Source organism: Myotis davidii, unplaced genomic scaffold (genome assembly GCF_000327345.1).
Source record: "Myotis davidii unplaced genomic scaffold, ASM32734v1 scaffold17, whole genome shotgun sequence".
NCBI classification, from domain to species: Eukaryota; Metazoa; Chordata; class Mammalia; order Chiroptera; family Vespertilionidae; genus Myotis; species Myotis davidii.
Window position 1 is genome coordinate 1877344 of NW_006288624.1, and position 17663 is coordinate 1895006.

At 38.5% G+C, this 17663-nt stretch overlaps 1 protein-coding gene across 10 annotated transcripts in view; it reads right to left on the reverse strand.

Moving 5' to 3' along the window:
• The window catches only part of PCNX1 (pecanex homolog 1 (Drosophila)), a 125095-nt gene that overhangs the window by 97567 nt on the left and 9865 nt on the right, over window positions 1–17663 (reverse strand). For 7 of the 10 annotated variants that reach the window (XM_015562023.1, XM_015562020.1, XM_006760739.2 and 4 more), the window contains exons 3-5: window positions 14840–14885; window positions 13580–13669; window positions 4640–6340 (exon numbers count right to left, since the gene is read on the reverse strand). In XM_015562023.1, the coding sequence (XP_015417509.1) occupies window positions 4640–6340; window positions 13580–13669; window positions 14840–14885 (1837 nt within the window). The remainder of the gene's footprint in view (window positions 1–4639; window positions 6341–13579; window positions 13670–14839; window positions 14886–17663) is intronic. The other 3 variants (XM_015562025.1, XM_015562024.1, XM_015562021.1) reach the window with 2 other exon arrangements.

Sequence of the window (17663 nt, forward strand, 5' to 3'; positions counted from 1 at the left end):
AAACTGTAAAGTTATAATCATAATATGCAGAGAATAAGATGCCACTTCAAAACAATGTCAATCATACGGCTGTTTGCTTAGTGAAAGGATTCATCCTATACAATAAAGAGGTAATACGCAAATTGACCCTCACACCTTCGTGTCACAAGATGGCCACCCCACATCCTCACGAGATGGCCGCGCCCCACGTCATGAGATGGCCACCCCCACGTCATCACAAAATGGCCGCCCACACGTTGTCAAAAGATGGCTGGCATAAGAGGGCAGTTGGGGACAACCAGGCCTGCAGGGGAGGGCAATTGGGGGCAATCGGGCCGGCAGGGGAGCAGTTAGGTGTCAATCAGGCTGGCAGGGAAGCGGTTGGGGGTGATCAGGCAGGTGAGTGGTTAGGAGCCAGCAGTCCCCGGATTGTGAGAGGGATGTCCCAGATTGGAGAGGGTGCAGGCTGGGCTGTGGGACACTCCCCCCACCTCCAGTGCACGGATTTCATGCACCGGGCCTCTAGTATGTAATAAGTTACTTCTTGTAATATACTGGTATGGCTGGACTCTTGTTATAGCTCAATTACTATTAAATGAATTAATAAAAATTTAGACAGAAGAAACTATTTTAAAAGGTATTACTTTCAGTGGGGAATGTTTATTGTAAGAAAAAATGTAGTAAACTTGGGAAGATTATGAAAATAAAATGTATTTTGGTACCTCGAACAGATTAGAAGCAAATGTTAGTAGAGAAAGAGACATTAAAGATAATGAAAGTATGAAACAAGTATACTAGTATGTACAACTCAGAAAAATAAAAGATAAATGCAAACATTCTGAAATATTGTTCAAAGTAAAAAAATTTACTTAAGAATAAAGTTACTGTATGAAAAAATAAATATTCAAATGATTTTGCAAAAGAATTTGATGTTTTAGCCATTTTCTCTATACATTTTTCCCTTTCTTACTTTCCATGTCAAAAGATGATGCTAGGCATCAGCATGCAAAGATTTTGTTCTAATACGTAAACAAACTTTTATAAGCACCATTTTCTTGGAGGCCAAAGAACGACAAGAATCTACTGTACAACTGCTAAGCATTCATTCAGAATTACAGAAATTTTCATCTGTGAAAACATTGTAAAGGACTACTCTTTTTCACAAGTAAACCAACGAACAGCAAATTACAACAAAATCATTAGCTGTGACTTGAGTTAAAAAAGAATTTGCATTTCCTATATAATAAAACCCTAATATGCAAATCGAACAGTGGAACAACCAGTTGCTATGACGCACACTGACCACCAGGGGACAGACACTCAACGCAGGAGCTGCCCCCGGTGGTCAGTGCACTCCCACAGGGGGAGCACTGCTCAGCCAGAAGCTGGACTCATGGCTGGAAAGTGCAGCAGCAGAGGTGGAAGCCTCCATGGCAGGTGGAGTGCCTGGCCAGCCTGGATGAGGGGTGCCTGGCCAACCTGGATGAGGGGCTGATGGCTGTTTTCAGGCTGGCCACACCCCCTTTAGGGTGGGGGTCACCACTGGGGTGCCTGGCCAGTCTGGGTGAGGGGCTGAAGGCCGTTTTCAGGCTGGCCAGTGACTGAAACTCCCAGCCACTCCTTTTTTTCTTTTTTCTTTTTATTCTGGGATTTATTCATCTTCTATAATTGAAACTTTGTTGCTGTCACTGGAGCTGAGAGCCGGCTCCTACTCGCTCCAGCTCTGTGGCCACAGCCTGCTGATAGCAGGTATCTGGGGTTTGTTTAGCTTCTATAATTTAAACTTTGTTGCTTATGGAACTCAGAACCAGGCCGCGGCAGGCGGGGAACCTTGGCTTCCTCCATCACTGGAGCAATCAAGCCTCCTGCTCAATTCAGCTGCATGGCTGTCGGCCGCCATCTTGGTTAGGTTAATTTGCATATCACGCTGATCAGCCAATGGGAGGCGTAGTGAAGGTATGGCCAATTACCATATTTGTCTATTATTAGATAGGATTAGATGTTATAAAAGTGTTTTCCTGTTTTATTATGTAACAAATTAGGACTTCAAATAGTATTTTACTGCTGTTGAGTTTCACAATGGCACAATTAGAATATCTCTAATTTATTTCTATATTATTTTCTTCTACTTTAAAAATAGGATACATTTGAGTAGCATAATAAACTGGCCTGTATAATAGTAATAGCAGCACTCAAACATTTACTATGTGCCAGATACAGTTCTAAGCATTTTACACATAGTAACTCCTTTACTCCTCACAAGAGCCCTATGCAACAGATGCTCTGATCAACACAATGAAACATCAGGAGGCAGAGGCTTGGAGAAGGTAAGTAGTTTTCCTAGAGCCAGGACTACAGTGGTGCCCATACACTAATAAGCGTGACTTCATGTCACTGTGTTAGATTAACTGCTATTTTAGAGTATTTTATTTTAGGACTTTAAAGTACATTTCCTAAATTCCATTACCAACACCACTCAGCTTAAAAACTGGAGAACTCATCGACACCTCGCAATATATTAGGATAAAACTACTTATGGCTTAGGTATAGGCATATGAATGGTAAGCAGCATCCTCTGTTTTGTTGACACATTTCAGGAGTACAGTATGGAAGGCAGAATGGTAGTCCAGAAAATTTCCTCCTAAATTGTCAGACAGGACTGTTAATAATTAATGCAAAAATAAACAAATTTTTAGCAAGTATTGGAGATGCTGTGTAATTTTTAAATAATGAGAACCAACACAACCCCTCCCACTACCTCCAATTTTCCAAAAAGCCCAAACGATAAAATATGATGAAATCCATGTAACTATAAATCCTCAACACATTTAAGCAGTTCAGTTATGCTCATATTTTTATTCTAAACCCAATGAAGCTCGAATAAAATAGCCCCTACAATGCCTTCCTGTGGCAAACAATGTTTTTTAAAAGCCCACAGGCTATTAGATTTATTCCACCAAAATGCATAAACATTTTTAGTTCAGTATTTTGTTTCTTACTAACAATCAATGGTTTATTTGTGTGGGTTATTTTTTAATAAATACACAAAAGAAAACAAAAACTGATACATATTAGTCAAAGATCTGCAACGAGAAACAATTAACATCTTCCATATAACTTTTCCTAAAGAACAAAACACTTACAATTCCCGTGAAAAGGAAATGACATTTTAAATACAAAGACATAAAAATTTATTGTAGCTCTTTTATGTATTTTTTAGTATTTACATTTCAGCAATATTTAGAACAGCAATATCTTTCTCCCACAGCACATTCACTCTTACAATTTATTTTAATGACAACTTAAAAAATTAAGCTATATTTTAAAACTCATGGTTTCTTGCATGTCATGAACATACCTGATATGATCTGTACAAGAAATCACTGAAAACAAATCAGACCTTTTACAAAGAACAGAATGAAATCCATGTCAGATACCCGAAGCATGGTTATAATTACTTCAAATGTAATTAGTTCTCAATATTTAGATTAGATGTACTATTTTCTTCCTTAGTTACTAACGATCAATCTTCTTAAGTTCTCATTAGAAATTCATCTTTGTTAGAAAATATACCAAAAGAAACAACAGAACATTTGCCACTATATGGACTTTTTAAATACTCTGGGTGAAATTAGAATTCTTTGAGAGAAAAAGCATGTCCTTATATTTCAGAATGCTTGTCCAAACAAAAAAATTGAGCATTCCTTTTAATAAGACTGATTGTTATTATATCAACAGACTATAAGCTTTAAAACTAAAGATATGAATAAAAAGAAGGGGGTTGGGGGTTAAAGAAGTTACAGTGATTTCCCTCTTCTCATGGTAGTCAAGGACCAGACTCCATAATAACCAGAACAGAATAAACAAACAATTCTGGGCAGGAGGAAACAGCAAGAAACAACTCTTAAATAAACAAAATGGCCAAAACATACTGATAATATAAAATCACCTATCACATTTTGCACAATTTCCCACAAATCTGAAATAAATAAGCTATTATTTTAACCAAAACACTATCACTATTAACCACAGGGAGCATCATATACCATTAAGACACTAAAGGCCAATATAAACTACAAATACCAACTTAATAAACTTTAAGAAAAGTATAAAGTTACAGAAAAAAGAACTGTTCTTAATGCCTAAAACTTGAGAACAGAAAAATAAAACCAAAGAGACAGACATTAAAGGAGATTCAAGGTTTCAAAGCACATAGTCAGAGCTAAAGTAATGTTTGGGGAAAATCTCACATTAACAAGTTGAGTGATTTAAGTTTAGTGGCACACAGTATACAATATATAAGAAATAACTGAAGATAGTTCGGTGCCCTAATGAAATTCTACATTTTATTGTTGCTATTGTTACACAAAGAAGAAAGAGGACCAATTTTCATTATTCCTAATAAAATATTAACAGGTGGCAACTGGCCTAGAAATGGTAAATGCCATTAAGAACAAACTGGTATATTCAAAGAACACAACTCAAAAAATACTTTCTTGATGTTCATACCAAAACCTTTTCTAAGATAAGCACCTCCTTCTTCAGGAAGAAAGTCTATTTTAATAAATTAGTGGAAGGGGAGATATTAACACAAAGTATATTTCAATAGTACCAATAACTGCAATGACTCTTGGGAAATCTCTTCCTGTAATTTACTTACCTCCACTGACTGCATCTTGCTCTTCACCTTCAGGAAATGCAACTTGGTGTGGCAAGCTATTCCTAGATCGAGTGACTGTCTCTAACTGGGAAGCCCGTCCCAATAAAGATAGCTCATCTAGCACCTCTCCTTCTTTGGCCTCGAGGTCTGACTTTGAAGTGGTTAAGGGTTTTATATTTCCGGGTGCCATTAGCCTATTGGAGTCATTCAAACATGCCACTGTGCTACTGTCCAGACTCAGCACTCGGGCCCGAGTCTTGGCACTATTTGTGCTAGAAGTCCGACGTGTTGTCCGCTTTTTGCCAGTTCCTTCAGGACCCAAATGAGCTTTGTGTGTGTGCTCAGAGTCAGTGCCCTTTTCCTTAGGGATATGTTTAGTCTTGAGAGCACTGTATCTTCCCTCAGGAGATTGACACGAATGGGAAGTGGTGCTAGAAGAGCTATCACTGCTGAACTGGTGAGCAGACTGAATGCTCGATGCTCTGCTCAAGTCACTCTGGTCACTGGAGTCCTCATCGTGACAGAATATAGCACTGTGTGGCTTGGTACCAGCAACACCTCGAAAGGAAACATAGTCCCTATGCCGACTTGAATCAAAACTGCTGGCCCGTTTTTTCCCTGTCCGTCTCCTGCCCGACTTATGGGCAGAGGCTGTCCGATGGATTAAGCTGGACGATTTAGGTCTTACATCCCCTTCCTTTTGCTTTCCACCGTCTTTCGCAACTTTTGAGTCCACTGAAACAGCAGACTTATCACTCTGCTCCTCCTTGCTGTCGGCAGTTTTCCCCAGGGGTCCGTCCCCCTGAGAAGTGAATTCGTTTGCGTGGGGGTTTTTGTTGGCTTCTTCCGATGCAGAGGGGCTGAGACCTCTCTGATCGTGCACATCATCAGCGGGATTCGAATCCTTGGCCTCTTGAACCTCATTGTTTGTACTCACTTCCAAGGCAGTCTTTTCACTACTAGTCCTTTTGTCACTGGAACAGCTACTCTTATCCTCTGGTTCGGCACAGCATTCTTTTCTCCTACCACTTCTCTTTCCCACTTTGGGAGACTCCTCGTGCTCTGACAAGATGCTCTCTATGTGAGTTGAGCTAGTCTGTTCACTTTTATAGCTGCTGACAGTGCTGTTAGTGTCACGGTCCGTTCCACTGCAGTAGCTCTCTGTTGACCCACTACTCCGTGTGCTCAGGCTCCTCAAGCTGTCCATACTTTTGTCTGCTTTCAAAGGCTTGCTCTTCCCACTTTTTGTGGGTGGCTGAGAATGACTGTTTTTCAGCTCACCAACAAGCTGAAATTCCCCAGATAAACGAGAATTTTCCACCAAGGATTCTTTGGATCCAGAATGAGGTTTGGAAGATTCTAACTCACTCACTGGGTCTAACCCACGTCTTTGCTGATACAGAGGGAAGTCATTCAGTGAAGTATCTGGAAAAGCCACAGCAGAGCTAGAGGTCCGTGGTACACCTCGTGGCCGGTGCTCTTTCCTGTAAGAGTGTGAATGTAAAGGGACGAGAGAAGCTACTTCTGTGTCACAGGCGCTAGACAGAGACTGATCGACGTGGTGGTGGCTGTGACTTGGCAGGCTCACTTTGTCACTGCAGTCCCTTGGCAAGTCCTGTCCACAAGAGGATAAGGAAGGCTGAATGGAGATGAAGGAATCATTGGAGACCAAACGTAAGAGCTTCCAATCAGTTGCCAAATCTGTTTCAAACACATTTGGAAATGTTAACACAAATTCTTGATCTGCTTTTCTACTGTTTAACAATGGAAAGAATTCATAGCATACAGTTAATCAAGTATAAATAATTTCTCAAGTAATTCACTAAATAACAATTGGCCAGTCATTCCAAAGAGGTGGTTTCTGTTTCATAGCTGCACAAAGACAGCATTCTATAATGAAATGAACTAATATCCTCAGAAAAGAGTCTACAAATTATCAACAAAAACTAAGAGGCAACAGCCTGGTCCATGTGGTTCAGTGGTTGAGCGTCGGCCTATGAAGGAGGTCACAGTTGGATTCCCAGTCTGGGCACATGCCTGGGTTGCAGCCTTGATCCCCAATGGAGGACATGCAGGAGGCAGTTAATCAATGATTCTCTCTCATCATTGATATTTCTCTTTCTCCCTCTCCCTTCCTCTCTGAAATCAATAAATATATATGTATTTTTAAATAAAAGGCAACAAAAAATTATATTTAAAATAGACCAAGATCTTTATATGAGCACTGTCTCTAACTTACTAACTGGGTAACCTTGGATTACCTCTCTAAGCCTCTGCTTTCTCACTTGTAAAATGCAGTATCAATCCCAGCAGTACCATTGAATGAAATATGACATACATTGCTTAGCAGTGCCTGACACAATTAACAGTAGCTATCATAATCTCATTAACATAACACAAAAATATATTTTTTAAACTAATGATAATTTTACAAACCAACAAAAAACTAGTCATCAGAAACAGAAAACAAAAAAAAATCAAAAGGCTGGACAATGCCACACACAAGATATAAGAAGATACCTTGCCCTAGCCAGTTTGGGTCAGTGGGTAGAGCGTCAGCCTGCGGACTGAAGGGTCCCAGGTTCGATTCCGGCCAAGGGCACATGCCCAGTTTGTGGGCTCGATCCCCAGTATGGGGCATGCAGGAGGCAGTTGATAGGTGGTTCTCTCTCATCATTGATGTTTCTATCTCTCTCCCTCTCCCTTCCTCTCTGAAATCAATAAATAAATATAAATTTTTTTAAAAAAACAGCTAAGGAGGGAAAAAAAGAATATATCTTGATGTTTGTAATGATCGAAAAGATTAAAACAATTAAGAGGCAAAATCCTGCATCTCCTTGTTTCATTGTTGATGCAACAATTACAAAATGCCTCATGAAAATATATATATCCCCTTATGAGACTATTCCTTTAACCCTCTGTTAGGGAAGTGATTAGTTATTAGTGACTTAGGTTACCATATATAATAAGTATTCAAATATAAATAAATCCATCTACCTACCTACAGTGTAATTTATATTGAAATATGGCTTGACAACCAAACTGTACAATAGCTAATTTTCAATACACTTTTGACAGACAAAAATGGTTGAATCTGCTGTTAGTTCAATAAAAAGAAAAATTATTTTTATGTGTCGTAACTGCGTAGACAAACTATAATAATAGATTCTTTACTAAGTCAAATTTTTCCCAGTAGAATCTTAAGAATACAAGCACAAAAATTTCCAAGATTAATTTCTTATGTTTTAAAAGTCTTCAAGAAAAGTAAAATCCATGTTCCTTATCATTTGTCCAAAATAACTGTCACTATGCTTGGGGTCTTATATTCTCTAAATACCAAAATTTTAAAGTTAGCACTGTATTTACTTTTTTGTAGTATGAAATTATAAAGCTATTTCTAAAAACTCTCTATGTATATCTAACAAGCAACTATGGAATGTTGTGATATTCACATTTCAAGGTTATGAATTTTATAGAACAGAAACTGAACTGAACAAGTAGCTAAAAATTGCTAGTTCTAATGTACAACAAAAGACTTTTTAAAAAATGCCAGCAATCAAGACCAACTGCCTTCTATGACATTAATAAAGCAGAAATTTAAGTTTTTCATTTTAAAAGACAGTCAAACTTACTTCAACACATGCACTTTTTTCAACATTGCAAAATAAATATACCTTAAAAAGTTTAACTTTAGATGATTTTAGGAACCTTTTTAGTAAATATGCGTTCTTAAGGCATTTTTCTTATTAGTAGTCATATAGTCAAAGACAGGCTTAAAACAATACAGAATGATACTATTTTTCATATAATTAATTTTTTTCCCAATGATTGTTACTAGTGGTGTTTAGGATAAGAAAGACATGCTCATATTCTGCTCATAGTGGTAAAAATTGGTGTAACCTCTGTAAAGCAATCAAGGCAATACAGCCAAAAGCTTTTCAAAAGTATAATCACCCATGATCTGTAATTGATTTCTAGAGATTGCTGCTAAAGGATAAATTGAAATAAGCATATAAGGTTTTAGCAAAAAATTATTCAACTCAGGTTATGATAAAACTTCTTTAAACATAAAAAGCATAAAAATCTCCAATAAAAAAAGGTCGAAAAAATTAGTCTATTAACATGCAAGCACTAAAAATGTTTTCAAAATATGTACTAATATGAGAAAATACTTAAGTGACAAAGATGGCATTAAATATTTGAATCTGTAATAGTTCAAAAGAATACTTAGGGTATGTGTGCATGTTTGTGGGGATGTTAAAAGTAATACACCATATTTAGCCATACAAAGAAATAAAGTCCTCATACATGCTACAACATGCCAAATAAAAGAAGCAGACACATAATGCCACATATTATACAATTCCATTTATGTGAAATGTCCAGAATAGGCAAATGCATAGACAAAAAATTGATTATAAGTTGCCAGGGGCTGGCTGAAGAAAGAAATGGGGAATATAATGGGATTTGGGTTTCTTTATGACATAATGAAAATATTCTGGAATCAGATACTGGTGATGGGTGTGCAACGTTGCAAATATACTAAAACTCTTCTGGATCATCCCCATCAATTATAAAAACACACACCAAGCTGTTATTTCTCCTACCTATTCTTACAAAATCCAAATCTTCCCTTTATCCTCACTTCCCCTCTTGCACCTGGTATTTCTGATCCCCTTTACAAAAGAGTAGTCTATATTAACTGTTTTCCATTTCTTCTCCTCTAATTCTCTCTTACATGTATTCTCATCCCACTCATTAAAATGCTTATCAAAGTCGCCAACAACACTGTTACATCCAATGGTCAAGTCTCAGCCACTTATTAGCAACATTTGACAAAGCTGATCTGATCCCTTACCCTGAAACAATGGACACACGCTGCTGGTGTTCCTTCTACCTCGCCAGTTGTTATGTTCAGCCTCCTGGTCTTACTAAGCTGAAGTGGTTCAGAGCTCAAGCCTTGTAACTTTCATTTTTCTATCTGTAGTCTCTCTTTTCTATAGAAAACTCATTCATTTTTCTGGCCCCATGATTATAAAATTCAGAAATACTGGTAACTAGTTTCTTCATCTTCTACCCAGCCCCCTACTCTTATGGGGATGGGCTAAATAAAGTTCTGATCTTGAATCAGGAAGACATGAATGAGGCTGGAGAGGGCAATCTCTCCTTAGAAGTGAAAAAGAAGAGTGCACCTTTCCACATGCTCAGTTCTCTCCTAATTACCCTGAATCATGCTGATAAAACAAGTGCCAGCTAATCAACTAACCAACTCACTAAAGGTCAATGTCCTGTAAAGCCAAACCACCCAGAGAAACCAGAGCCTCAAGTGATATTTAAGCCAGAATGAATCATTGCCACTAGGCGGTGCCAAATCGTAGCCAAGACTAACAGATTTGGAACAGGGAGCCCCGCCACCTAACTCCAAGCTGGCCAACTATGCAGGCTTGCTTTGTTATGAACTTCATGATAACACAACCTTACAGTTGACATGATGAAACTTTTTGGTATTTATACACTGAAAACTCCCAATTTTACAACCTGAACTCAGACTTCTTACCTGAAATCCAGACCTACCTAATTATCTATTAACTAGAGGCCTGGTGCATGAAATGTGTACACTCGGGCCGGGAGTCTCTCAGCCCAGCCTATGCACTCTTGCAATCTGGGAGCCCTCAGGGATGTCCAACTGCTGCGGAGGCTCCTGCTATCACCACTGCGCTCACCAGCCATGAGCCCAGCTTCTGGCTGAGCGGCGCTCCCCCTCTGTGAGCACACTGAGCACGAGGAGGCAGCTCCTATGTTGAGCGTCTGCCCCTTGGTGGTCAGTGTGCATCATAGCGACCGGTTTCCACAATTTGGTTGATTTGCATATTAGCCTTTTATTATATAGAACTAGTGGCCCAGTGCATGAAATTCGTGCACAGGGATGGGGAGGGAAGGGGGGTCCCTCAGCCCGGCCTGCATTCTCTCCAATCTGGGACCCCTCAGGGATGTCCAACTGCTGGTTTAGGCCCTGTGGTATCGGGCCTAAAACGGGAGTCAGACATCCCTCTCGCAATCCAGGACTGCTGGCTCCTAACCGCACATCTGTCTTCCTGCCTGATCGCCCCTAATCACTTTGCCTGCAGGCCTGCTTGCCCCCAACTGCCCCTCCCGGCCAGCCAGCTCACCCCCAACTGCCCTCCCCAGCTGGCCTCATGGCCCCCAACTGTCCTCCCCTGCTGGCTTCATGACCCCCAACTGCACTCCCCAGCCGGTCTCCCAGAAGGTCTCCTGGTCTAATTAGTATATTACCCTTTTATTAGTATAGACTAGAGACCTGGTGCACAAAATTTGTGCACTGAGGAATGGAAGGGTCCCTCAGCCGGCCTGCACCCCCTCACAGTTCAGGAGCTCTCGGGGATGTCCAACTGATGACTTAGGCCCATTCCCTGTCTCTGCCACCACCGCTGTGCTTGCCAGCCATGAGCCCAGCTTCTGGCTGAGCAGTGCTCTCCCTGCGGACCAAAACCGGCACTCTCGACATCCCCCAAGGGATCCTAGATTGCAAGAGGGCGCAGGCCAGGTCAAGGGACTCCACCAGTGCATGACTGGGGCCGGGGAGGGACGTGGGAGGTTGGCTAGCCAGGGAGGACTGCGGGAGGCCTCCAGGGCACATCCAGCCCTAATTGCTCAGTCCCAATCAGCCAGGCCCCAGCAGCAAACTAACCTACCAGTCGGGGTGTCTGCCCCCTACTGGTTAGTGCACGTCATAGTGACTGGTCAACCAGTCGACTGTCTAGCCCCTGGTCGTCAGTGCACATCATAGTGAGCAGTTGAGCAACCTTAGCATATCATAGCATAGTATACTTTGATTGGTTGAATAGCCAACTGGACGACCAGACACATAGCATATTAGGCTTTTATTATATAGGATTATTGCTGCTTAGAGGTCTAACAGCATCTCATACCTGATATGCCTAAAACTGAACTCTTTATCTTATCCTCCTACTCCCTGCTTTTTCAGTACTGTAAGTGATTTATTCCCAATACTTAAAATAGTGCTGAGCATGTAATGAATACTAGATATGTTACATGTTAACTATGTGGGAAAATATGTGATAAAAACAGGTGATAAGCCTACATAAAAGTAGAATAGTATAGCATTAAAAGCATAATTCAAAACTAGACTGCCACTTTGTAGCTGTGTAATTTTGGTGCAAGTTTCTTGTAACCTCTCTAAGCCACGATATGTTCACCTGACCAGTGAGAATAAAAGTATTAATATTAAATGCTTAAAGATGAACTGGGTGAATGTGTATAAAGCAGAAGTGGGGAATGTTTTGCTGCAAAGGGCCATTTGGATATTTATAACATCATTAACAGGCCTTACAAAATTAACAACTTAAAAATTAGCTTACTATATTTGGTTAAACATTTAATTAACTCACCCCTAATGCTTGGCAAGACCAGACCAAATGATCTCTCAGGCCTTATCTGGCCCTTGGGCCAGATGTTCCCCATCCTTGATAAAGGCTGAAAAGAAGACCTAAACCAGGGGTTAACAAACTAAGGCCTATATGAGTCAGCCATGCCCACTCATTTATGTGTTATTTATGTCCTCTTTCACTTTACAATGAAGAGTTCAGTAGTTACAAGAGAGACCATATAGCCTACAAAACAATCTGTTTATAGAAACTTTACTGACCCCTAATCTAGATAACAACATGCACTCAGTGAACATCATTATCTAGTCATTATGTATCTGCAAGGGTATGTTTGTGTGTATATAATTCCTAACCTATCACACTACAAAATTCTTACTTCCCAGATAGAAAATAAAAAGACATATGACCCCTAAATGCACTAGCCCTCCTACGATACCTAGTTTTTGAGACATTCTGATAATTAAATATTATAAAAAGGGATACTGTACTTCTCAAATGGATCAATTCACCTTCACTTTTTGAGAAAATAGTTGCCATATCGTACAGTATGTTCAAGAGTATTTTTTGGCAGGGGTAGCCCACAAAAACAAATAAACAATGATTGTGGTACTATAATTCTAAAAGAGCAGGGTTACAGTAATAAACTTAAAAATTCCAAGTACCAGAAACAAAATCTACTTGTAGGAATTGGACCTGTATTAATGGGAAAATGTCATAACTTCGTGATCTATTTGTAATTTCACGAATAAGTTTCATAATTAAATACAGGAAATTTATCAGCCTGTCTACCTACCCCCCTCTTCCCAGGCTAATATACAATTTCCTGTCTCACTGATTATAACCTGGGATAATCTCCACTTAAAATTCAGGATGACATATCCATCCTTTCATGTTTGAAAATTAAAAATCAAACAGAAAAATCTGGCAGTTCTTTCAAAAAAGAAAACTCCAAGAAAATCCAAAATACTCATTTATGATTGAGTTGAATAAGAAGGGGAAAAAATCACTTGAAGCCAAAATTTCTATTAAAATTATGCTAGAGGAGGCAGGCACCATGCTGGAGGCAAACATAGTTTCTCAGAAACTCCAACAGCAAGTTATTTCTCCATTAAAACATATTGTTGAACAAGATATGAAGCAGCTGCCATTTAGAGGTCACAATAAATGGAAAAACATCAGTTTTATATACTACGTTATCATTAAGCTAGGCAAGATGCTCTGACCAACTAAAGGAATAGCAGATCTTATCTCCCATCTCATATTCACTCTAGGGCATATGCTCATAAAACTTGTCTCTTCATGTTTAGTTGGCAGAACATGTATAACTGAATTCCAGAAAGCTAAAAGTACTTCCAGCACTCTTTTATTATCCTATTAAGTAATTTTACTTTAAAGTTTCTTTTAAAAACAATTATTAAATTGTTATAAACTTCTGCCAAAATGTGAGCAGCATATTCTACAAATTCACCCTGATGCACACAATACATGTCACTGTGAGGTATAATGTTCTTACCTTGTTCTTCACTTCCTTCTTTACAAAGACTAGAGCTCTGGCCCAGACTTAAACTGATATCATCAGAAGTCTTAGCAGTGTCTGTATCTCCTACAAAGTTAAGAGAAACATGTGAAGATATTATATTAAAAATAACGACTGTACACTGGCATAACAAGGAAGGACATCAAAGAGTACAGTAGGTATCTACTATATTAGTTCACTATATGCTGTGTCAATATTCTCTATCTACAAAAGCAGACTATCAGACCACATAATTATTCTAATAGCACTAAAAACAAATACTGTGGAAAGCTTTATATTGTTAGCTAATAAAACTATTTCTTTAAAAAGAAGCAGTTGTGTTTTTTTTAATGAAAACTGAAATTGAAACAACATAAATTTCCCAGGGCAAATTAGTAAGCTAAAAAATTATAATATTAAAATAATATAAATTTATTTGAAATCCTATATAATAAAAGCCTAATATGCAAATAGACCAAATGACAGAACGACTGGTTGCTATGACATGCCCTGACCACCGGGGGGCAGACGCTCAATGCAGGAGCTGTCCCCTGGTGGTCAGTGCACTCCTACAGGGGGAGCACCGCTCAGACAGAAGCTGGGCTCACGGCTGGCGAGAGCAGCAACAGTGGCAGGAGCTTCTCCCACCTCCACTGCAGGCAGGCAGTAAGGAGCGAGGAGTCCTGGACCGCAAGAGCCCCGGACTGCGAGAGAGGTGTCTGACTTCCAGCTTAGGCCCTAAGCCGGCAGGCGGACATCCCCCGAGGGGTCCTGGACTGCAAGAGGGTGCAGGCCGGACTGAGTTTCCCCACCCCCCGGTGCATAAATCTCATGCACCGGGCCTCTAGTAAATGTATAAAATAAAAGGCATATTTTCAGATGTATAGAAAAACATTTTCCCTTTCTTATTGCACCCAATTTAAAGGTTTCACATTAAATTACTCCATTTTTCATGAATCTCACTAAAACCCACTTTGGAGGAAAGTATTTTCCCTCAAGGCAAGGAAGTTTAATAGAACAAAATTTACAATTAATGCAATGTAATGCAAATGGTCAAATACCTTTGTGAAATTTGAATGATGAAAAGGGAACACAATTTAAATCAAGTAACCTTTAGTATCAGATACATAATTTTATCTACAAAATAATTTCAAGAACAATTTTTATTACAGGTGAATATAAAGTTCTCAGTTATCTTTATTACAGCCAAAAAATAATGGAAAATCAGAGACAACTTTCAAGTTAGATCATGTCTACCTTTAATAGTTGTTGCTGTTCCAAGACGAGAGGAACCAGATCCAATCTGAAAAATGGCATGAAACAAGTAAAACTAATTAAAATGTTAGCTCTATGTCATTATCAATATACTAGCAAGATCATCAAACCAATCATCATCAAAACATATAATCAGTCACTTTTATCAATATTAAAAGATACCATTTAGGCATTTTACATCAGTCAGAGGTCTGTTTGCTATTGCACATACTGTGTATACATTACAGGTGTGCTGGGATACAGAATCCCTGAGTCCCTCTATATGCTCAGGATTCATGGAACCCCCAGGGTTAGGATGCCTCCAACCTCAAGCAATCTATGCCATGTAATTATCTTTTTTTTTAATCCTCACCCGAGGAGTCAAGATATTTTTCCATTGATTTTTTTGAGAGAGTGAAAGGAAAAGGGGGAGGGGAGCGAGAAACATTGATGTGAGAGAGACACATAGATTGGATACCTCCTCCCACATGAGCCCTGACCTGGGATAGGGATTGAACCTGCAACCCAGGTATGTGTCTTTGACTGGGAATTGAACCCAAGACCCTCCGGTGAGTAGGTTGATGCTCTAACCACTGAGACATGCCAGCTAGGGCCAATTATCATTTTTTTCATAATGCATGATATGTTCATGTTATAAACAAAATCAAAATTAGGTATTGAGTCTATCTGAAATAAATTCAGACTGATCAAGCTATATAAAGGGAAGATTTGGAGGACAAAACAATATATCCCAAAAAGAGCAATCTAAATCTTCAACTGTCAAACTATTAAATCAATATGTACTTTCCTCAGTTCCAGACAAAAAGTAACAACTTCTTTGTATATTGCTATAACATATTTAGAAATAATTAAAAAATAAGACATCTATGAAAAATGAATTATTAGCAAAAACTATATAAACAGAAAAGTAAAATCTACTGAAATTTTAATGCTTATACTAAAGATGGTATAACACTTCCCTAAAAATTTCACAACCATCATTTATTATACTACTATAAAAATTGTTAACAAATACCACAAATTCCACAAACACCTTAGGAAATAAAATATAACAAGGTGACAGTTACTAAATCAACAAGTCTCAGTAACTCTTTCTATAATCTGTTTTCAAGGGATTCAAGAAGAAAATACTCAAGCAAATTTAACATCTTAGAATAAACTTAAAAACATTCAAGTAATATTTTGTATTTTACTAAATCTTGCCTTTCATCGATTCAATTGAACAAAAGTATACCTTAAGAAATTTGCTCAAAATATAAGTTAATACTGACTTTGAAGGAGTATGAGGGACCTTCTTGATCTGGATGGCAATTAAATATATACTCTGTGTGTATGTGTGTGTATGTATGTGTGTGTGTGTGTGTGTGTGTGTAAAAATCCACTTAAGATATGTATACTATATAAAAGTTATATGGCAGTTAATGATAAATAAAAATATGCATACACAAACATGTTACAAGTACTAATAAATTCTTGCTATAGCCAATAAAAATGAACTTTGCAATATATGTAACTGCTGATTAAACTGTATGCTCAGCAAAAAAATGTACTTACTGTGAAAACTCACCCTAATACCAAAACCAGATAAATACAACACAATGAAAGAGAATTACAGGCCAATATCCCCCAGGAGCATAGATGCCAAAATCCTCAACAAAATCCTCGCAAATCAGATCCAGCAGTACATCAGAAAGATCATACACCATGACCAAGTAGGATTTATCCCAGGGATGCAAGATGGTACAAGCTCCGCAAATCAATAAACGTAATACATCACATAAACAAATTGAGAGATAAAAACCACATAGTGATATCAATTGATGCAGAAAAAGCATCTGACAAAATCCAACACCCATTTTTGATAAAAACTCTCAGCAAAGTGGGAATAGAAGCATCATACCTCAACATAATAAAAGCCATATATGACAAACCCACAGCCAACATCATATTCAATGGGCAAAAACTAAAACCATTTCCCCTAAGGACAGGAACAAGACAGGGATGCCCATTCTCACCACTCCTGTTCAACATAGTACTGGAAGTATTAGCCATTGTGATCAGACAAGAAGAAATAAAAGGCATCCAAATTGGAAATGAGTAAGTAAAACTGTTCTTATTCGCAGATGACATGATATTGTACATAAAAAACCCTAAAGACTCCATCAAAAAACTATTAGACTTAATAAATGAATTCGGCAATGTAGCAGGATACAAAATCAACACCAAGAAATCTATGGCATTTCTATACACCAATAGAGAACTTACAGAAAGAGAGACTAAAAAAGCAATCCCATTTACATCACGCCAAAAAAGTTAAGATACCTAGGAATAACCCTAACTAAAGAGGTAAAAGACCTCTTCTCAGAAAACTACAGGAAGTTGAAAAAAGAGATAGAGGAAGATATAAACAGATGGAAGAACATACCATGTTCACGGAATGGTAGAAGCAACATCATTAAAATGTCCATACTACCCAAAGCAATCTATAAATTCAACGCACTTCCCATTAAAATACCAACAGCATATTTCACAGACATCGAACGAACTCTCCAAAAATTCATCTGGAAGAAAAAAAGACCCCGAATAGCTGCAGCGATCCTAAGAAAGAAGAACAAAGTAGGTGGGATCTCAATACCTGATATCAAGCTGTTCTCAAAACTGCCTGGTACTGGCACAAAAACAGACATATGGATCAATGGAATAGAGAATCCAGAAAACGACCCGAACCAATATGCTCAATTAATATTTAACAAAACAGGCAAGAATATACAATGGAGTCAAGACAGTCTCTTCAATAAATGGTATT